The 23,130-nt window shown below is 36.6% G+C and overlaps 1 protein-coding gene across 5 annotated transcripts in view; it reads right to left on the bottom strand.

The window, feature by feature from the left end:
* LOC109243338 (nudix hydrolase 3) overlaps positions 1 to 23,130 on the bottom strand; it is a 30,670-nt gene that overhangs the window by 3,878 nt on the left and 3,662 nt on the right. For 4 of the 5 annotated variants that reach the window (XR_002070539.1, XM_019410247.1, XM_019410249.1 and 1 more), the window contains 16 exons: positions 16,424 to 16,557; positions 15,942 to 16,023; positions 14,962 to 15,048; positions 12,569 to 12,675; positions 11,486 to 11,657; positions 11,097 to 11,338; positions 10,934 to 11,015; positions 9,933 to 9,998; positions 9,098 to 9,175; positions 8,916 to 9,011; positions 7,630 to 7,736; positions 7,339 to 7,507; positions 7,045 to 7,128; positions 5,922 to 6,016; positions 5,739 to 5,829; positions 5,515 to 5,661 (listed from right to left, as the gene is read on the bottom strand). Coding sequence is in view for 4 of the 5 variants with exons in the window: in XM_019410247.1 (XP_019265792.1) it covers positions 5,515 to 5,661; positions 5,739 to 5,829; positions 5,922 to 6,016; positions 7,045 to 7,128; positions 7,339 to 7,507; positions 7,630 to 7,736; positions 8,916 to 9,011; positions 9,098 to 9,175; positions 9,933 to 9,998; positions 10,934 to 11,015; positions 11,097 to 11,338; positions 11,486 to 11,657; positions 12,569 to 12,675; positions 14,962 to 15,048; positions 15,942 to 16,023; positions 16,424 to 16,557 (1,839 nt within the window). In the remaining variant the exon portion in view is untranslated. Of the gene's footprint in view, positions 1 to 2,939; positions 4,462 to 5,514; positions 5,662 to 5,738; positions 5,830 to 5,921; positions 6,017 to 7,044; positions 7,129 to 7,338; positions 7,508 to 7,629; positions 7,737 to 8,915; positions 9,012 to 9,097; positions 9,176 to 9,932; positions 9,999 to 10,933; positions 11,016 to 11,096; positions 11,339 to 11,485; positions 11,658 to 12,568; positions 12,676 to 14,961; positions 15,049 to 15,941; positions 16,024 to 16,423; positions 16,558 to 23,130 lie in introns of those variants that run through there. The other variant, XM_019410248.1, reaches the window with a different exon arrangement.

The following is a 23,130-nucleotide window of genomic DNA, read 5'->3' as shown; positions in this document are numbered from 1 at the left end:
AACTCATCCAATAATTCCTCTATTACTGGTATTGGGAACTAGTCCTTGACAGTATAGTTATTGAGTTCCCTATAGTCTACACACATCCTCCAACTCCCATCCTTCTTCTTAACCATGACAATGGGTGATGAATAGGGGCTTGTAAATTGTTCCTGCTTACACCAGTAGACAACAACTCCTCCACCATCTTCTCAATTTCTTCCTTCTGTATAGTAAGATACCTATAAGGTCTAATATTGATAGGAGAAGTCCCCTCCTTCAAAACAATTTTGTGATCATGTTGCCTTGGTGGAGGCAGTTCTTTAGGAACTTCAAACAAATCACTATACTCCTTCAACAACCGTTGCAACCCTTCCTTACTCATTGTACCGTTCACCTGTTCTCCTAGCCCCCATAGGCAAGGTTTAGTTTCACAATCTGTCGCCACCACTCCTAAGGACATCATTGATAATTCAGCAGGTTTGGCCAAAAGTTTGTCCATTTGACCTTGTCCTATTAATTTCAGAAAAGGAGACTGGGTGCCCCTTAGTGACACCTTTTGACTTCCAATTGTGAACTCCATCTTCAATTTCCTGAAGTTCCACAGAATATCTCCTAATGTTACCACCATTGCACCCCTAAAACCATGTTACAACCTCCAAGAGGAAGAGTCAGCATATCAGACATGAATTGGACTCCCTACATTTTCCAAATGAACCCTTTGCAAATGGCTTTGCTATACATCCTATTCCCATCAGCTACAGATACAGCAAATGGATGAATCATTGTTAAGTAGCACCCTAATCTCTTTGCAGTGTTAAGGTCCATAAAATTGTAAGTGCTGCCAGTATCAATCAAGATTTTCTGTTGGTTCTTGATAAAAGAAATTAAGGGAAATAACCGGGGAAGATGACAGGAAAATAAAAAGAGTATACTGGAATAGATGTAAAAGGAACTGAAGCTGAATATTCTATATAATTTTACTGCATTTGGACTACAATTTATAAGAGAAATACCAACTTAAAAGACCTAAAAATCAGCACAAAATCTGCTGAAAATAACAAACTCCTAGAGACTAGTTCACTCCTAAAGACTAGTTCAAAATTATTTCAAATTCAAACTAAATTACTGCAGTAAATAACTCTTAAGCTGAAACAGTAAAATAATTTTACTATTTTTAGCTTCTAAAGCATATTTCTAACACTCCTCCTTGCTTTTGAAGCTGCAAATTCTGAATTTATGCCTTGTAAACCTTTAACTGAAAGCGACTTTGTACGTAAATCTGCCAACTGATCTTTGGACTTGCAGTAAATTGAGTTCAATTTTCTATTTTGCTGCATCTCATGATTGTCAATGAAATAAGTTGGCTCTTTTTTCGGCTTCATTTTGACTTGAGGCTTGTCAACTTTCTTCCACATTTGCATTTTGCCTTGAGGCTTGTCAACTTTCTTCCAAATTTTGTTTTCTGAAATATTGACAACTTCTTTGTCTCATTTTCACATATGTCCTCTTTTGGAGGATTATATGCACTTTGTAGATTCTTTGGGCTCCATTCTTCATCTTCGGTTGGATCAAATGAGAAGTTTTTACCTCTCATTTTAACCCTTAAAATCTCAAGTCCAGTTGCATCATAAATGAAACAATATTTATCTTCAAAGGATACTTTAAATCCTTTTTCCATTAGTTGTCCAACACTTAATAAATTTTGATCAATATCAGGAACATAAAGATCATCTGAAATTTTCTTAGTACCTGACTTTATTGGGATTGCAACAGTTCTTTTTCCCTTAGCAAGAATATAATCACCATTCCCAATTCTGACTTTCTTATTTCCCGTAGACGTGAACTCTTTGAAAAGATTTCTGTCATATGTCATGTGGTTTGTACAACCACTATCAATCAACCAAAAATTAGATTTTTTTATTGAAAGAATAGTTGCCACAAACAAGTGATCTTCTTCTTCTTCATTGGCGACTTGGGCATCTACTTCATACTTTTGATATTTGCCTTTGCAAATTACAGCTTCATGACCAAGTTGGTTGCAAATTTTGCACTTTGCATTTGGCCTCTTCCAACATTTGAAAGGTGGATGTCCTTTTTTGCCACAGTGCTGGGAAGGTGGGTAATTTTTCTTTGCATTATTACCCTTGCTTTGAGTTCTGTGGTTGGCTGCCAAGGCTCCTTCAACCATACCATCTTGCCTCATAAGCCTCCTTTGCTCTTGTGCCTGCAATGTATTTAACAATTCTACCAAGGTAATCTTGGATAGATCCTTTGTATTTTCTAAGGTAGTTATGGATACTTCATATTTTTCAGGCAACGTAACAAGAATTTTTTCAGCAATTCTTGAATCTTTAAATTTAGTGCCAAACAACCTTACCTTGTTAACAATGCCAAGCAACCGATCTAAGTATTCTTTGACGGTCTCAGATTCTTTCATTTTCTGCAACTCGAATTCCTTTATTAAATTCAGAACCTTCATGCCTCGAATTCTTTCATCTCCTGTATATTCTCCCTTCAGATAATCCCAGATTTCTTTTGCTGATTTGAGAGCCATAACTCTCGTGAAAATTGTTGCAAACACACTAGCAAACAAAGTTGCTTTTTCTTTGATTTCCTGGTTTTCTTTTCCTTGTGACTCTTGATCTGGGCCACCGTGGGATTGTTAGGCAGCGGAAGAACATCATAATCCTCTTCCACGGCCTCCCAAAGATCTAAAGCCTCCATGTAAGTCTCCATTCTCACTGTGTACAATCGGTAATTTTCACCATCAAAGACTGGAGGAGCCAATTGAGAAAAACTCGTTTCAGTCTCCATCTCACTCAAGAAAAGATTTTACTTAGGTCCCTTAAGAAGATGGCTCTTGATACCAATTGTTGGTTCTTGATAAAAGAAATTAAGGGAAATAATCGGGGAAGATGACAGGAAAATAAAAAGAGTATACTGGAATAGATGTAAAAGGAACTGAAGCTGAAAATTCTATATAATTTTACTGCATTTGGACTACAATTTATAAGAGAAATACTAACTTAAAAGACCTAAAAATCAGCACAAAATCTGCTGAAAATAACAAACTCCTAGAGACTAGTTCACTCCTAAAGACTAGTTCAAAATTATTTCAAATTCAAACTAAATTACTGCAGTAAATAACTCTTAAGCTGAAACAATAAAATAATTTTACTATTTTTAGCTTCTAAAGCATATTTCTAACATTTTCACCGCTTTGCCCTTGACTGATCCAGTCACCCTCATGGTTCTGAACATGGTTCTGAAATCTTCAGTACCAGTCATAGCATGTACAAAAACATGAGGTAGGATAGCCCCATCAGAGTCAACATCATATACAAATCCTTCCATGTTCAGTAGCTCAGAAGGATCAAACAAGATACCATCTTCACCATTTTCTTCCTCCTCAGGTTCTATCACCTCAATAGAAAACAACTGCCTTCTCTTTGCACATACATGACCTGGAACATACTTTTCATCACAATTGAAGCACAATCCATTAGCCCTCTTTTCCTCCATTTCAACAGGAGTTAGAAGCCTTGGGTTTCTGTAGGATGGTTTGGTTGTTCCTGAGTAGGAGCCTTGGTTTCTTTGGTAAGGAAAATTTGGTTTAGAGTGGTTAGAATGTGTGTTCTGCGGGTAATTGGGACCGGCAATTGGTTTATGAATTGGTCTAGGTGTAGAAAGAACTGGGGTATTTTTGAGAGTTTGTTTCTGTATGAATAAGGTCTGTTCTTGGATTCTAGCAAGACTAATGGCTTTCTGCAAGGATCTAGGTGCAAATATTTTGACAGGCAGCCCAATTTCAGGTTAAGACCTCTAAGGAAGCAACTAACAACATACTCTTCATTTAACTCAACTCTAGTTAATAGTTCATCAAATAAATCCACATAATCTTGCACAGAAGTTACCTGTTTAAGGTCCTTCAAAACCCCATTGGATCATCGAACAATTCTGATCCAAACCTGGCATACAAGCACCTCACATACTCTCCCCCATTAGGCCAATCCCTAGACAGTCGAGTCTTCATGTACACCTGGTGCCATTGAAGAACCTTTCCAGCCAATCGACAAGAAGCCAATTTCACCTTCGAAGCTTCGGGAGTCTGATCAACTTCAAAGAATTGTTCATACTGATACGGCCAATCACGAAGCCCAGTTCCATCAAATTTAGGGAATTCCAATTGATGGCTTCTGGTGGGCAGTTCATATTCCTCCCTTCGTTGACCCCTTTCTGCTGGTGTTGGTGCTGGTGCTTCTTCTTCAACAACAGTTCGTGCATTTGCCCCGGTCGTCAGAATCTTCTTAAATTCTTCCATCGAGTGGGTGAGCTTTTCATCCATAGTTCTACGCAATTCTTCCACTGATCCAGCGATCCCTTCGAATGATCCTCGAAGACCATTCAAATCTCGACGTAGTTCCTGAATTCTGGTGTTATGTTCCCCCATTTTTCGATTTACAGATCCAAGGAAAAGGTCTGCTCTGATACCAATGATATCAGCTCACGAACTTAGAGGAAAATCTAAGTATCCTAAAGAGCAAATAAGGAGAATTGCACTTGAACAGATGACTTAGGGAAGAGGATATTCCGAGAATTTAGAGAGAGAAGAGAGAGATTTCTTTCAGATTCAATTACAAAATGAATGAGCCTTACAATAGCTGTGAATTCAGCTTATATGAAGAAAATCCAGCTGTAACTAGCTGTAACTAATTTCCGGAAACTAACTAACAGCAACTAACTAACTGTAACTAATTTCCGGAAACTAACTAACTGAAGCTAACTGGTGCTCACGTGCCTCTCACATGACTGTATATTAATCCTCACTTTATTCTGATCGTAACAAAAAGTTACTGTCAGATATATGATACTATATATCAATAATAAAAGGTTTCTATTTTATTTTTTTTTGGATTTGGTTGAGGTTGTTCGGAATCTCTCTCACATTAATCAATATATTTACTTCCTCTTTTGATTATGATTTTCCTTCTGTGTACATTTATTCATTTTTTCTATTTCTGACAATTTCACTTTTCTAATTGCAACTCAGTTTTCATAAGTCAACTATTTCTCTCTGTCCCGTTTGACTGATCTATAGATCACAAAGTAAGTCCATTGTCTCAAATATATGAATTTTATTAAACAAGCTTAAGGCCTCTTATTAAAGTTGACCTTAGACCACAAATTTCATTGAGCCGATATGTTACGATTGCAGATACTACTAATACTCCATTTAAGTTAATCCTTACAGTTTAGCTGCTTGAAAACACGGAAGACGCTCAGTTATAAGGTCAGGCTTCTTTCCTTTTGATGGGTACGGTCATGTGTAATACAGAAATTATGATGTTTCATCAGCAAATTCCCATCTAGGTCGAATTTCCATGCGTTGAACTTAAAAATACTAAAACTAATAGTATGAAGGCACCCTAGACTTATACGTCAGGAATTAGACAAAAGTAATTTCAGACCAATTGCACTAGGCATTCAATTACTGGTGTAGCTATTGCTGATAACTAAAATTAGGGATTATACCTGAACAGTCTCCAGCTTTTCCAGTGCCCGTTTCAGTGATGGTGTCATCACACCATATTTTTGAAGAAGGGTTCTAGCAGCTTCTTTGTCACCTCTTGCTTGTATTGTGAGAATTTCCCTGCTCAAGCTTGCAACACTGTCTTCAACCTTTGAATAGAAGCGAATCAGTGACTTCACTGGAAGAACTGAGTGAAAATGAAACAGCGAGTCCCATTATGTCATACCTTTTCAAAGTCAACGGCAAATGTTTCATCAGGATGCAAAATAAATGCGCCTTTCTTGAACAAATAGTTAAACTGCAATGCCTGTCCTTTCCTGATTGTGTTTGAAAAATTAAAGACCGGTGAGAAGATACAATGTGGAAGGTCAAAGACTAAAGAGGATGACAAGTTGACAACAATGCATACCCATGAGCTTCCTCTAATCCAAAGCGTACAGAGCGGAAACATCCAGCAAGAAAAGAGACATACATTGACTTGGCCAGGCTTTTCGGAAGCAAATCCTAGGCCATATAAGAACAAAGATCATTGTCTTTTGATTTTGATTATCATAAGGGAGAGAAGGATTATAATGCCAGTATCATTCTCAAATTGAAAGATCTTATGAACTTCTACTATAGTAACCTCCAGCCAGCCACATAACATATATTTGCCACAAGTTTGTACATGGGAAGGCAATAAGATAGTTAATAGAGCATAAAAAATTCCTCTTACAAGTAATATTCTACCAGGTTCATACACTACTATAACATATTAATTATATCTTCCACTTTTCTGATGATCCCCAGCTCCTTCTTGCAAACACTAGAAAATGGCATAGAGATACTTTTCTAAACTCCAGATTGTAAATTTAAGAAAAGAATAAGTTGGGCCAGGAAAGGAGCCCAAAAGAGTGACTAGGCTAAACAATTTTACAAACCATTAGAAGCTCATCAGAGAGAATAGCATATTTTCTCAGTATTTACATGCATAACAGGTCAATTACTTGGTTTCCACAAGGATTGGACAAACTAGGCTTCTTTGGAGGGTCTACGGGCCACCTTAAATAGAAGCAAAAGTCTCCCAAATAAAGATGTAATCCATATGGAGACCTTCTAAAACATAAGCTACATAATATTTATCGAAGTAACAAGATAATAGTAAAACGCTGATTTCCGTGACGGGTTATAGAACAATCAATAAATATATTACTGATAGCTTATATGTATCTTGTTTTGACCACGGTAATTTCTTTAGTCGCCACACATAACACTGTTTTGCCAATCAGATCCATATTCTATTTAAGACTCTATGAAGACATATTTTGAAAAAAGAAAAGCCCAATTAGTAAAGGTAACATTTTTTCCAAGAGTTAAACTATAATATTCTACTTCTCACAAAGAAATAATCTAATTAACCTAAAGTATATTTTCCTCAATAAACCACAGAAAAAACTAAGAAAAACAATGTAAATTAGCTAGTCTTCAAGCAAAATACTAACTCTATATGCAAGAGTGAACTGCTCTTAATCAGCTGTCATTTAGTTTATTACCTTGCCCATTAGAAACCTAAGAGCCCAAAGCCCAACAATATCTGCCTTTGCTTCTTCCAGTGATGAATGAAGTTCTTGCAACTCCTATAATATGGTGCAGGAGAATTTTATGTCAAGATGAGGTCATTAACAAAAAGGAATTTTCCGTCAAGATGATACGATAACAGGAGTATTTGAAAAAAGAAAAATCTGTCCAGAAGCAATGAGATGGAATCTGATATTTTAAAAAACAATCAGAAGAAAAGTGACAGAAAAATGAGGACATAAATGTGGAGAAATAAAGTTAATACTGACTAGTCTGACAGTCGACTTCTGCCCATTCGGAAGTGTGATTGTGTGAGGTCCAATTCCATGGCAGCACTCATGACAAATTGTGTGAGTAAAGAAAGATTCAAAATCCACAAGATCCCGTTGTTCTTCCACAATACACACATCAGCTATAGGCTTAAGGATAAGCTTGAACCTGATCAAAGAACCAGCGAAAGTACATAATCTCTAAATATAAGAATGCCACAGGTGCCTACAACTGTTTGTTTGATCAGTGACATAGGAAATCACAGAAAAGGGAGGAGAAGGAATTTGTACTTTGCTTCTGAAACATTCTTAAGCATGACCATTGACGTTCCTCGATCTTTAACTATACGTTCATCGTTTGGAAGATTAAATGCAACTGTTTGAGGGCCCTTCACATCCTGCCAAAGAAAGGAAACTCTAAACAGTAATTATCCCAAAACCTGAAGTGACCAATTTAGTGGTCTTTGCTCCCCGCTTGTGTATACTGTGCTTTTGGCGAGAAAGAGAAGAGGTGCCAAGCAGGAACTACCTATGCTGTAAGAACAGAGAACAATGCTTTTCTTTTTGAAAGTTCTTTAGCATCAGTTCGGACAAGGCTAGCACTCACTTCGTGTGCAGTCAAAAACAACAATTTGCAACTTCTCACAAAATATATGTTGGGTTAGCTTTCAAGTTCCTAATCCAAGTATATGTTACATTGTTCCTATTTCAGCACCTGAGTTTACAGGCATTTTAGTAAAAGAAATAATAGTCTGACTCTAGTTTTCAAGGAAAGAAATCCAACTAAACAAGAATTGAGCCCTATTCGTCATTGAAAAGTCCAGAAAATCAATTTTTTTAAGAAGCAATAAGAGATGTCATTACTGACATCAAGAAGATGCAAAATTACAAAAGTTAGGAAAGAAAAAAAAACTGTCATCTCTTCTTCATCAATTGTTAGTGCTGCCTTTTGAAATTTGAAATTAGTAAAAGCCTAGCTTGCTTTCACTCCCAAAAAGGAAAAAGAATCTTCATCCTCCCCCCACCCCTGCTTTTCTTAACTGACTTTATAGTCTTAAAATCTTCATTGGTGCTAGAAGAATTTTCATCAGTAAAAGTATCCTTTCCTCCATTTCCACCCATTTTTACATGGAAAAAGAGCTTGATATTAAATTTCTTTTAAAAAAAGATAAAACTTACTCCTCTCGGTGCATCCCTAAATCTTCATTGCTTATTCTCCCTTTCTTTTCTTTTAAATTGTAAAAGTACATGTCATAGAGGTTCCTTTCAGTCGTAATGATGTGCAATACTGTTCCAACTCATCCAGCAAAGGAGCAGAGATGTCAAGATTTACTCAGAAGAAAGCTTGAAAGGAATAATCCCTACAACTTTGGGAACAGATCTTACTTTGTGAAGACTTGGACTACACAATCACAGACACAAACTCGCAACACACATGTAAGATTTTTATCTGGCGTTTTCTTCCCGAAAATTCAGTTTTTGTGAGATAAAGCTAAGGAAACATTTTCTTTTAGATGAGTTTCATAAGGATAAAAAGATCTAAAAGAAGCTTCATCGATGTAATAAAAAAGACTCACCCCTGCATTGTAAAGAAGCTGGATAACCCTGATGGGAGCAGCTGTAACATTTTCTGACTTGTAAATATTGTCCATTGGCAGATTCTTCTCCAAAACCTAGAATAGCTTACTTTCAGCAAGTAACGGGGGAAATAAAGATATTATGGATCAAAAGTTGATATAGAATGGGGATCTATAGGCACCTGCAGATGATCACCAAACAATTTGAGTTGAGCTGTTGCTTTGTCATCACGGACTCCTATAAATGCCTCAAATGTTGCCTAGCGGATAAGATTACATTAGCTGTATGTATCACAAGAAAAACTGTACAAGGTCCAAATTTCCCACAACAATTTTATTATCAGCAAGCAAAAGATTGTATTAATATCAAAAGAGTCAAGATATAGGATCGTGCTGCACATTACGAAAGGATCCATCATTTACAAGCTACTTTCTTGTAATGAGCTAATGAATCAAACTGGCCTGAAGCTCTGTCCATGCCAAAATTAAATCAGCTATTTCGAAAACTGCAGCATATGAGCTGCTACATGGATACAGTCTAGGATGTATCACCTATAAAGTGGCTACACAACATAATGTCAAGTTCCATAAGACCCTAAAGGCCTAAACTGAAATGAGCTTCCCAAAAGGAAAGTAAGTCAAAGGCTAAGTACTGTATCTGCGACTACCATAGAAGAAAAATGCATGTGGCAGTGATCATTGAATTTATATATATTAACTACTGTATCAGCAATTAAGGACAACATTAAATGGCAATAATGCACAAGTTTTTTGATAATGATTTTTTTTTTTTGATAACCAAAGTTTTTTTTATAATGATTCCAATGTCTCAATCTTGGGTCTGCGCTGTTCAGCATTCAAAAACCAGCTGATCCAAAAGTTTGACCCTCATTATCAAACAGTAAGCCAATGTGGTACAATACCCAATTGTAAGCTTGACCATTCTGGACGACGGCAGCAAATCCGAATCACACTAGAAATAGTAAACAAGGATCGAGTTTCAAAATTAGTTGATACCTTGTATCCAAAAAGTGAATCTTCATATGTTTCATACGGGCCAATGGTGACATCTAACTTGGAGTCCTTCATAAGTTAGAAAGCAAAAGAATCTGTCAGCTCTAATAGTGACTGTCAAACCCAGAACAAAAGCATATATGAATACTATACACTGCTTAAATAGCAAGCTGAAACTCATCAAGGCATTTTTTCCCGAAATCAAGGCATTTAACTTGGGCAGAATTGGAAGAACCAACTCATTAAGGAGGAAATTGGCTCCACACTTCAAACAAATATGTTAAGGACAGTGCAGGCACCAATATCAGGTTAATAAGTTTCATACTTCCCCTTTCCAATTGTTTTTTTATTTATTTATTGTTAAAGGAATTGTATTGAATATCCAGCAACAAGGAAGTGCAGTAGGAATATATACAGAGGGAGCATTACTGCTGCAAATGTAATGAACCGTTTTCCGATTGGCAACCTTGTTTAAACTTTTAACATTATACTTCTGCTATGCCTAATAAATAAAGTAAAGACAAACAACTGAATTGATAATCCTAACTTCGCTATTTCAGCCCTAGCCCATGAAGCATTTGAAAAAGAAAAATTAAATAAATGAGAGCCCAAAAACATAAGCAGAAAATCAACTATATGCAAGGAAGAAAACGATTTCATTATATCAAGGATATAGCTGATGTCAATTCCCAAAGTTCGGATACCAAAGTTGGCAATTCATTGGTAATGAATTTGACTAATTTTGCTGCTTTCTATTCTGCCAGTACTATCTTACTCAATAGTTCGAGAAATCAATTGCAAAAGTTGCTCAAACTGTTAAAGTTAAAGGAGTAGTCTTGTGTAATATTAAATTTCATCTTATAGGCTTTCTTAGCCATTGCATAAGAAATGTCCACCCATCAGCTTAAAGAAAATAAAGAGAAGTCATCAAGATAGATCTTCATAAAATTAAATAGTGCCAGAAATATGCACTATAGCCAGAGAAGCACTAATCGCATCCTTACCAACTCCATCCAGGCGATATCTGAATCATAGTAGTCATTTGAAAGGAAAGCATCAGCCTTGCTATAAAGAAGTCTCTTTAAACTGAAAACAAGAGCAAGTTACCAAGTCAACATGTATATGCCAAGATTCAAAATAATTAAATACCTAAGACAAATTGAATACCTAGATGAGCTGGCCATTTCTCCTGCTTCACGAAGCAAGGTGGCTGCTTCAGCAAGAAGAGAGTTGTACTCTTCAGAATAAGGAACCACATACAGATCATGAGAAGTGCTAGTGACATTTTCCATTTTTTGGGATGTTGTATCTTCAAACAGTGATTCACTATGCCTTCTAATAACATTGAAAAAGCCCATTGCTTCTTCCCGTTTATCTTCTTGAAGACTATCTTTCCATAAGTTGAATTCCTTAAAGAAAAACAAAAAGGCAAAGACTACATGTATTTACCTTGGTTAATATCAGCCAAGGATATTCAGAGCTGAGAATGGTTTAGAAAAATTACTGTAGACAAAAGACTATTTTTAAGCATATGAGAAAGCACTGCCATGGTATACCATTTTGTCCATATCTGGTGGATAGAAATTTGCACCAGGAGGTTTTGCAGCAGGAAATGCTGTTCTATATTCAAGACCCTTCCAACCTGGTACAGGCTTTGTTGCGTTCGGAAGAAGCTTGACAGCTGAATCTGCAGTCGTCAGAAAAGCCTCGTTTTCATCCAGGCAAGACCTAACAATGCAAGAGTGAGCTCGGAAAGTTCCAATCAATAGTCACCTTGCAATAAATGAAGCCCCAAAAGAAACGAAATTGCCATTTGCGTTCAAAGCAGGGGATTATGATACAGAGCTATACTGCAACAGATCATAACAAATAGTGCTGGTAGAGAAACACTCTATTACAGAGAATTCATTTTTTTTTTAATTAAGGAGTTATATTAATTTTGGCATCAAGAATCTATTACAGATAAGTCTTGTAGAAGTTCGAAGGATACTCAGCAGAAAATTTACTTCGATAAGGAAATCCTCAGGCAACTACTTGATAAGCAGTACATACAAAAATGGCAGCAATGATACCCAGAGGTCGTAAGGTGGCAACATGACTGTGATGGGAAGTATTGAGTTGGTTTGGAGTACAGTGGTAAATATTGTATACAGTAAAGGAGATGCTATTCAGCTGGGCCTATAGAAGAAGGAAGAGAATACACAGGGCTTGGGGTGTTGCCTAACTGGCACTTTTTTAGGTCTCACGGCCGGAGGGAAATAGGAGAGCTTTTGATGAGGTAGAAGCTGATTTTATACATATAAGGAATCGCCTTTATTTAAATGTATCCATGAGGTTCTAGTCTGTATAAAAGAGTGGTTGCACTAAGCAGAAAGCAGTACTTTTTTGTAGGTTTGCTATTTTTTGGTATATTTCTTGTATACAAGATATTTCCCATATTTAATAAAACAGTTACCTAATAAAAAAGTGACTCGAAATATGCCCATTTTCTTTGACTTGTTGCCATATAAACTTTCAACTAATAACGTCATTGCATTCACTTATACCCTGTTCAAACATACACATTCACAGGAAGAAAATAAAGACACAAAAACACAGAGATCAAAACGGGGGCATAACTTTTCATAAGGGGAACATACCATGGACTTTTGTTTATTACGTAGTACATCCATTTCAATTTGTCCAACTGTGATTTGTCAGCGTTTTCTTTTAACCAGTCTCTCAAAGATGGATTGCTATACCAAACCTATGTTATGGAATAAGAAAATGAAAGGAGCAAATGAATAGGAGAAATTCAAAAAAGGTTCTCTATGAGCCACTGCAAGCACTGATAGTTGATAACATCGCATAAATGACACAGATTGGTTTTATTTCTCACTGTGAAGTTTATAATGGATCAGTTTCATCTAGGTTGAAGAACATAACACGGGACTGGGATAAAATATTAGAAGAGTTATGAAGGCACCTTTAAAATGTAAGGTATCATTCAAGTTGAACCTCAAAATCACAGGTCGTATGTCAAAAGTGTAAAATGGTTAAAGTTAATCCATATTTAATTAAAGAATAAATACTTACCTTACTGGGCCTCGAGCACAATTACCTGTCATATTTACATGGCCTAGGACTCCTATATAAGGAACTCCTCTTGTACATTGCTAATCATCAATTCAACAAGTTTCTATCTTTCTTTTCTTTTTAAAAAAAAATTATCTTCGCATGATTTCGGAACTTCTACAATCTTCATAGAGACGTAACTAACTTCTCATCTACTCAAAATTTATTATTCTTTTTCATAATATTCTGGTCTTTGTTATGAGACATTTCTAGCAGTACCACTTTTACTCTCGATGACTATTCTGAATTCGTCATGCCTATTTTTGGTGATCCTTCCGGGTGAACTGTCTCCTCCGACCACTATTTTGGCCATTTTTCCTGCGACTTTTCAAGTAATCCATTTTTCAGAACATCTTTTTTGCTTTTCTTTAAAGGATCAAAGACTGGATATTGAGGTCTTCCTTTTAACATTAAATTTTACAGTTTCGAAAAGGTCTTGTATACTTCTATTTCTTAATAATATCAGAGTTTGGATATTGCGCTCATCCTCTAAACATTAAATTTTGATTCACTGTTCCAGGAAAAAAGTCTAACTCCCTCCCCATGGATATGCGCTTAGCTAGTTAGTTTTGTCTAACTGCAGTGACAAGGAAATAAAAGCGATCCGCCATACTCAACTTGGCTTTCCAACTTTGATTTGCAAATTCAAGTTATTTCACCAACTTAACTTTGAGGGACCATATTGAAAGTCATCAGAACTAGAGAAGTCACATTTATCTAGATTCACAACTTATCTAGATTATTATATTTTGTGACATTGGCTCTCTACCTTCACTGGATAGGGGTAAGGTCTATGTACACACTACCCTCCCAAAACCCACATGTGGGAATATACTGAGTATGTTGTTGTTGTTGTTGTATTATATTTTGTGACAAGTCTAGTACCAACATATCCATATTCATTGAATTTGAGAAAGGAAAATATATGGAAGATACCGTATAATATTTGTATTTACTTATGGAATAATTGCTCACCTCAGTACGCACAGAGAATAATTAACTACCATATTGACCTAGCCTAAGCTCTTATGTAAGAACCCCTCCTGAACATTGTTAATGATCAATTCAACAAAATTAATGAGATACTCTCTTTACTTGCTACACACTTCCCGTCCCCCACCCATTTTTAGATAAGGTAAATAATATTATTGATGTTGGGAGAAAGCTACCATATACGAGCAGTATACCGGTAATATAGAGAACCTACATCAATTTCTTTGAAATGAATCACAGTCAAATATTACTAATTTCTTTGAAATGAATCACCAATAAAGACTTGGTAACACATGGTTTTAAACTTCCGTGCCCATGTCCACGAAGAAAGTCAACTGTTTACTAATTTCATAGAAATGAATCAACAACAAAGACTTGGTAACACAAGGTTTTAAACTAGTCTAAGGTACCAGGATCAAAAAATTTGTTCAATTTTAACGTATCTAAATTATTTTCAGGATCTTCAATATATATGGTTAAAATATACATTTTGAACCTAACTTGAAAATTGATTTAGTCCAACAAAAAACACTAGCCTGTTTTTGACTGAGACAACCAAATCCCGTCCTTCAGATTGATTATGATTCATTTTGCTGTGCATCACACAAACCTAGGAATGTTAGAGCACATTCTTTCCATATTGAAGATGACAACAACATGCATATCAGTCATGACAGTGATGATACTGCAATCTATTAAGGCTATGTCCTCAAGAGCATACAGCACCACCGACAACCCCACACCAAAAAGGGAAAAGAAAGAAGAAATTAACTTCTTGCTTCATCAAAAAATAAAATCTAAAATTGTGGTTAACAAAGATTAATTGCAGAAACATAGTAGAGTACTTGCTAATCTGAACTGATATACACTCAACCTTCTTACGCATCAGAATTTGAACTCTGACTAAAAGACGCTGTGATTATACCTGTAGATAAAAGATCTTGTCCATGATTGTTGCAGCTTTAACCAGAAGAGTTAAGGCTTCTTTGTCTGCTGCAGTCAGCCCAGTCAACTGTCCAAAAGAGCTGGCATCAGTGAACACCATTTAGGAGAAGCCATAACTTTTTCACTAACTCAATTTTGTCTTTAATTAAATTGTGTAACTCTGACATACAGAGACACACAAAGAAGATAGAGGAATAAATAAATAAAAAGCCCCCATAAGACCAGAGCAGAATTTCATTAACCGATAGAACCCAGAAAAAAGAAAGAACAAAAGAAACGACCTAACAAATGATCATTTATTTACTGTGACATACCCAACAAGATGAGATTCCGTCACTCTCTTGAAGAAATATGCAAACAGCTGAAATCTGACACCCTTTCAGAACTATAGGCAGTAAGTTGTCTCTATTAGCCGGCTAGTTTTGCTTAGATTTTTACTAAACATAAGAACTACATAATTGTATCTAGGGTGTCAATGTCAAAACCCAAAAATCAATGAGTAATATTAAACCTGTTCGTCAAATCTCCAGATCAATAACAGAAAATGGACTGGCAACAAGGAATGTGAAATTATTAAAACTACCTAAGGCATCACCTCCTCACCAAAATGGTAGTCCTACTTCCCTTTTTGGATTAACTTATAAGTGCTTTTAAGGATAACTAAGATATATAATGCTTAGAGCTAAACAATCGGAAGTTCACTAATTACGATAGATGCTCTGCACTGAGTTTCTTAATTTCCTTAGAGTCCAAGAAGAGAAGAATATGACATGTAGATATAAAGATATGCTCTTTTATGAACAAGCAAACGCCACGCCCATAAAATTACCCCCCCCCCCCAAAACCACCAGCAGCACACACAATATAAAAAGAAGTGAATTTGGAGAGCGAGCATTTTTGCATCAGAGTTTGTGGTCAAGATTAACTGTGAGAATAATGCAAAAGATTTAGAATTGAAACCTCTGCAGAGAGGGAAGTACTAGCATAGCGGTTTAGCTGCTTGTCAAGAGTTAAACTTCTAGCTTCAGCATTTTCCTTGTACCTGTAGATATTCCATAGCAGCTAGCTCAGGTGCACAAAGTAACAAAGTCGGCAGGGACAGGAATATTATGCGATTGATTAAGAAAGAAAACTGAAACCTTCAACTATATATAAGGCTTATGCACAACGAAAAGGGAAAGAAACCAAGTTTGGAACATAGGACGCAATCTCGTGCATAATTTATGGATAAGCTATATGAAACTAAGATAACAGGTAATAAGAATGTATTGAACTAATTACAGAAACATCACTGAACTACAAAAAAATTGAAAATATATTAAAAAGAACCTGAAAGGAACCATAATGTGCTTAAATTACAGCAAGCTGAAGTAACCATTCTAGAAGAAGAAATGATTAGGCAGCTATATACTAAAACTTTTTCTACGTTATATAAGACATACCTCTTTTCAATTATCGTAAAAAGCTGACCATATTCCTCATTCACATCATAAGGCACATAGTCAGGATGCTCTTGAGCAAGCACTCGTCTGTACTCCTCAAGAGAGATATATTTTACAGCTGAAACCTCTGATTCCTACCAAGAAAGAAATGTCAATGTGACAATTTTGACTTTTGGTGCAACAGCGAATTTAGCTAAAAATGAGGAAGAGAAAAAAGAGACACTTAATTTTTTCAGAGCATTTTTACTCGGTCAACAAACAAGCTTTCAGAAGCTATGGTAATGGAGCTTCAAGCTGTTAGATAGTGCATGTATGTATTAGTAGGCTTAGTGTCCCACATTGGAACATAGGTAGTATGTACTGTGTAAAGTATATGTATAAATAAGGTTCAGTGTAAGGAAATAGTTGAGATGCTTATCAATAATATTTTTCTGTACCTATATTTCTCACATGGTATCAGAGCATTAGTGAAAAACATCCGGGAAAGTCAGTCAATTTCTGGCAACTTTCTAGCGCTTATTTAGGTCATCTCAATTTCTATCAGTGTTGTGCGAAACCAACACCACCACAAGGTTCAGCATCCTCCGGCAAGCAAACCCCAGTCAGACCCTCCAACAACAAACACCACATGCACGTGCCTTCAGAAGCTAGGGCTCCGGCGAGCGCGTCTATTGCACATGCTGGCACGTGCGAGTTTTTCCAGCCAGATTTTTAACGATATTCTTCTCTGGTTGTGGTCACCTGCCTCTTCCGACTCGACCAATAGAGATTTGACTATTTTTCAGTCACCAGAACAGTGTTTTTCTGGCAGTACACTTGATTTTCTCGGGCTTTCACTGTTTCCGCAGATTTTTTACTCTTTCAAGGTCGTATCAAGCATCTGAAAAGTGTTTAATCCTTTCAGACCCACTTTGCATGCAAATTTTTTCAGCAGGTTCCATTATTGTTTGTGCCTTATGGTGATTTTTTTCGGCAATTTCTGGTGTTTTTCTCTCGGAGTTGCTCTGTTGTTAGCATCCTAGACCTCTCTTCAATCCAACCATGTCTCTCGGATTTGATGCTTTTAGTTCAAAAAAATATGGAAGTTGGAAATTCAAGTCCTATGATTACTTCTAAACTCTCAATGGGAAGTTCAAACTATTTAGCTTAGGCTTCCTCGGTTGAATTATGGTGCAAGGTTCAACGTGTTCAAGATCATATAACCAAAAAGGTAAGTGAGGAAGATGGAAAGGCCAAAGCACATTGGAAGAAGGTTGATACCCAATTATGTCGTCTCCTGTGGTGATCAATTGATTTCAAGTTGATGCCTTTGTTTCGTCCATTCCAAATATGTTATTTGGTTTGGGAAATGGCTCTCACCTTATACACTAATGACATATCTCATCTTTATGATTTGATATCTCGGATGATAAACTTAAGGAAATAGGAATTAGATGTCTACTTACTTGGGACAGGTACAGGTAGTCATGGAGGAATTTGAGAAGTTGCTGCTGGAGTTGAAAAACATCATGAGCACGGATAGAAGATGTTTCTAACCTTACACTTGCTGGACTTCCTGAAGACCTTGATTCAGTATATGACTACATTTTGGCTAGTCCTACTATTCCTATGATTGATGAATTATTCTCTTGATTACTTCGCCTTGTTGCACCACCCAGTGACATAGTGATCTCATCACAAAGAGTTGACTCTTTTATTCTTGCATCTCAAACAGTGGAAAACAAAACATCTCACACTATAGAGAATCGATGAGGAAGAGGTCGTTTTGGAAGATCTTGACCAAAATGTAGTTATTGTAATATGCTTGAACACACTCGTGAAGTCTGCTATTCTTTGCATGGTTAACCACCCAAATATGTTCATATTTCTCAGACTACCACTACACTACAGGTAACCACAGGTTTTCCTTATCCTAAAGAAAATATAATGAAGATAGTTTGTGGAAGGTAGGGAAATTCTTGATGTCGCTCCCGTGGCTAGTGAAGCTGTTGACTCGAGAATAAAGCAAGGCGAACCTGGGATCTTGTGCAAATTAGATCTCGAGAGGCCTTTGATCATGTTAAATGGGAGTTTCTTAATTTCATTATGACGAAATGGGATTTGGTGTTAGATGGAGAAAATGGATCAAGTTTGTATCTCTACTGCCAAGTTTTTTGTCCTGGTGAATGGCAACCCAGGTGATTTCTTTGGAAGCTCAAGAGGAATGAGACAAGGTGACCCACTCCCCTGTGTTGTTCATATTAGTGATGGAAGTGTTGAGCAGAATGATGGGCAAAGCTGTGGCTCGAGGGTTGCTTAAAGGGCTTTTCTGCAGCGATTAGTGGACAAGGTACCATGAGGGTGTCTCATCTTTTGTTTGCGGATGACATTTTAGTTTTTTGTGATGCTGACAATACTCAGTTGTCTTTTCTTATACAAGTGTTTGACATGGTTCCAAGAGGTGTCAAGCCTAAAGAACAATTTCAAAAAATGCGAGATTATCCTGGTTGGTGAGGTGGAGAATACAGAGGGTCTAGCACAGGTGATGAATTGCATGATTAGAGCTCTTCCTACTACTTATCTGGGTCTCCCATGTAGGGCTGGGCATATATCGGGTACAACCGATAGCCCGAACAGATAAAATGCTATTGGGTTATCCCAATAACTTTAACAAAATTATAATTTTACCCGCTAAATATATAAAACCACCTTATGGCTTCATTCTCTCATTCTCTCAATTCTCTCGGTAGTTACTCTTCATCTTGTGACCTTAATCCTTCGAGTAAGTTTTAAACTTTTCTAAATTTCTCATTTTAATTCTTCAGTTAAGATTTTTAGTTTTAAACTTTAAAGAATTAATTGTTTAGATTTTTAGTTTTTCTATTTGTTTCTTTTGTTGCACTGATTCTTTAGTATTTATAAGTTTAGGATTTTATTATTTTTCTGTGAATTAGGCCCGCTCGCAGTGAGATAGTTAGTAAGATTAGATTGTTGAATGTGTTATCCCTTACTCCTATTAACTTATAACTTAGAAAATTGAGATCATTCATTGGAATTTTCAAATGCAAAGAAAGTTTTATTTTCTAAGTTGAAATTTTAATCCCTCTTATCTTAAAGGTAAAAATTCAATTCCTTTCTCTTAATAGTTCGATCACGATTTCTATAATAAAAACATGAATTTTTTGGATAGTTTTTATTCTTATCGGGTAAACCGATAAGGATCGATAACCGACTAAGCGACACCCGATAACCGATATCTTATCGGTTCCGTTAACGGGGTAGTATATTTATAAACCGATAATCGATATGACGAACCAATAACATTCACGACCAAACTGAACCGACCAATGCTCACCCCTACTCCCATGAGGAGCATCTATTAAGGACCAAGTAGTTTGGAATCCGGTCATAGAGAGAGTAGAAAAAAGAATAGCGGGTTGGCAAAAGTGGTACTTATCAAAAGGGGGAAAGGAAGTGTTGATTAAGAGTACTCTATCAAGCATACCTACATATTCCATGTCCTTATTACACGCCTCAACTACAAGCAAGTTGGAAAAACATCAAAGGGACTTCCCATGGGACGGTGCAAACGGGGAGAGAAAATTTCACTTTGTCAGTTGGAAGATTGTTACTACACCGAAATGTTGTAAGGCACTATTAGGTAAGTGGCTATGGAGATTTGGGGTAGAGGTGAACTTTTGGAGAGGGGTAATTGCGGGGAAGTACGAGATTTTAAAAGGGGTGGAGGACAAAAAATATCTCACTTTCCTATGGGTGTGGGCTATGGAGGAATATCTAAAAGGGGCGAGAAAGAGTCTAATAAAAACATCTCATTTAGGGTGGGGGATGGGAGGAGGGTAAGTTAATGGGAGCATAGGTGGTGCGGGAACAACGCTTTGAGAATCACATATCCGAATATGTACAATATTTCAAGCCAAAAGAAGATGCATGTCCAACGGTTGTGGAGTCTACAAGGAGAAAGTACAATGGGATGTGAGGTTTAGAAGAAACTTGCAAAACCGAAAGGTAGAAGATTTTCAAAACTTGCTCGGTATGCTTCACAATCAAAAAGTTCCCGAAGATAGACATGATGCATGGAGATAGGGTACCGGGAAAATAGTAATTTTTATGTTAAGTAAGAAGCTTCTAACAAGGGTGGAGCAGGTTTTCCCACATAATTTGATATGGATTCCCAGGGTACCAAGAAGGCAGAATAGTTCGAGACCCCCCTGAACCTAGCAACTTTTTTTTTAGAAGGTAACAACAACAACAAACCTAGTATAATCCCACAAGTGAGGTCTGGGGAGGGTAGTGTGTACGCAATAATATTGATAAAAGTAGTCCCTAGCACAAAGATTGTGCTAAGGAGTAACAAGAATCAGGAAAAGATGTGAATCGCCTCCTTATACATTGCCGAATAGCATCTTATTTGTGAGAGGAAATTGTGAGTTGGTTTGGTTTCAAGTGGGTGGTGCCAGACACCGGTGAAAGAAACTATTTTTAGTTGGGACTTCATAAGACAGAAGGGAAGGCGCAGATGTTGCTCCTCTAGCACTCATGTAGGTTGTTTGGAACTAGAGGAATAGGAGTGTTTTTGATGGAGTAGAAAAAGATCTTATTCACTTGAGGAGTAGTTTCTTTTCCCTTATTTATTTTTGGTGTACCCATGAGGTTCCTATTTTGTATAGAAGATTGGGTGTCATCCATAGAAAAACATGTCTTTTTGCAAGATTTTCTACCTTTTGGTATGCTCGTTGTACACGGGCTACTCGTTGTACACGGGCATGTTTTGCCCTTCTTTAATGATATTTATTACCTTATCAAAAAATATAATGAGTTCTTTCTGCATCGAGCAAGTAAGCAAATATCTCCACAAGTAGCCTTTGTTGCTTATACTGATACTTTTGTTGCTGGTAATTCTTTTGCTTGTGTTTCACAGTCTAGTACTCTTGAACCGTCGGTCATGGACTCTGGCGATTCAGGTCATATCTCTGGTAACAAAGCACATTTGTCTAATATTATTTATTCACAATCTCTTCCTGCAGTTACTTTAGTCAATGGGTTCCAAACAAAAGCAAAAAGAGTTGGACAAGTTAATCGCATATCCTCTGTCACTCTAGATTCTGTTCTTTATGTCCCTAGGTGTCCTTTCACTCTTGTATGTGCTCGTTGTTTCAGTCGTGCCCTCAATTGTAGTATATTATTTATTGATGATTCTTTTGTTATGCATGACCGCAGTACGGGACAAACGATCGGCACAGGGCGTAAATCACAAAGCCTTTACTATCTTAACTCTCTCAATCCATCTACATCATGTCCAGTTACAGATCCTCCAAACTTAACTTATAGACGTTTGGGACATCCGAGTTTAGCCAAGCTTCAGAAGATAGTGCCTAGTTTGCTTAGGATAAGAGGCTACTCCATAATTGTACAAAGTTTATCTCCTACAGCTTCAAAAACTCTCACAGTTCTTTTTCTCCAAAAAGCGGGTGCTAGCGGAGTAACTTTCCACGCCCTGCACCTTGTTCTCTAGCTACCATAATCCAGTTGAACATTACTTCTTTCACAGTGCTTGGCATCACTAAATGTATTCCTGACCAACTCGGATTTCTCACCATAGCTTTGAAACTACCTGACAATGTAGGAGGAGATGATTAACATCCTTGTCCAAGCCCTTACACATAAAACACTAACTGATGTAAGTAACCTTCCTCTTCTTTTTCCTCTTCCTCATATTCATTCTCTGTCATCAAGATCACCTCTCTTGTTGCTAGCCATGTGAAAAACACACATTTCTATGTGCTTTATGGTTCCAAATCGAGCTTTGTGGGAAGCAACCCCCTCCCTAGACGAATGTTCTTCACTTATCGATTTGGATTCCTAAGGAGCCAAAAAATGTAGTTTTTTTTCTTTTGCTTGGTTGTAGGGATGGCAATAGGGCGGGGCGGGGTAGGGCAGGTTAAGTCTTCCCCTGCCAAAAAATTTCCCTGTCCTGCCCCATGTAACTGTCCTGCCCCATGTAACTACCCCCTCCCCCCCCCTAATCATTTTCTTTATTTTTGTTGTCAAAACAAAACATTTTCCTAATTCATTCGTAATTAAGCAAAATAAAAATTATTTTATGTTCACAATAACGTCTCCAACTATTAACTTGTTCCTCTTTGTTAAACAATATTCTAACTTAATATTCTCTGTTTTAAGCGTCATTTTGCGTATTATATACTAATAGATAGTGATTTGGTCTTCCATTTAAGTGTGTATGTAATATTAGAAGAGGTGAATGTAACTTAATCAAACCTATGAATGAAATTTTTGCAATGACTTTTTAGTAGGGTGTGCAGCTTTAAATTTTAAATTATTTAGTACCTTTTGAGGATACCTATAAGTTCATTTTGGTGTTTTTAAAACAAAATAGAGAAAGAAGTGTATAGAAATGAGTAAAAGTTTGTTTCATTTAACGTTTTGTGATTATTGTACATTTAAAAGAAACTATAATGAAAGATAAGCATTTAACTCAAATAAATAAATATTCGACCAGGTTATTTTTAGCTTTAGATGAAAAAATCGAAAACCACACACCATATTTTACAAAGCTATCACCATTTTTTGGCATGAGCTTGTTATTTCTTTTGAGATATACGTAGTTACATACACAGAATATTACATATTTAAGTACATATTTAGCAATTTATAAAACAAAAGAAGAAATGAAAGTTACAGAAAGCAAG

The sequence above is a fragment of the Nicotiana attenuata genome, unplaced genomic scaffold, assembly GCF_001879085.1.
Source record: "Nicotiana attenuata strain UT unplaced genomic scaffold, NIATTr2, whole genome shotgun sequence".
NCBI classification, from domain to species: domain Eukaryota; kingdom Viridiplantae; phylum Streptophyta; class Magnoliopsida; order Solanales; family Solanaceae; genus Nicotiana; species Nicotiana attenuata.
The sequence above is the reverse complement of the archived record's forward strand: the minus strand, read 5'-3'. Positions and strand labels throughout refer to the sequence as shown.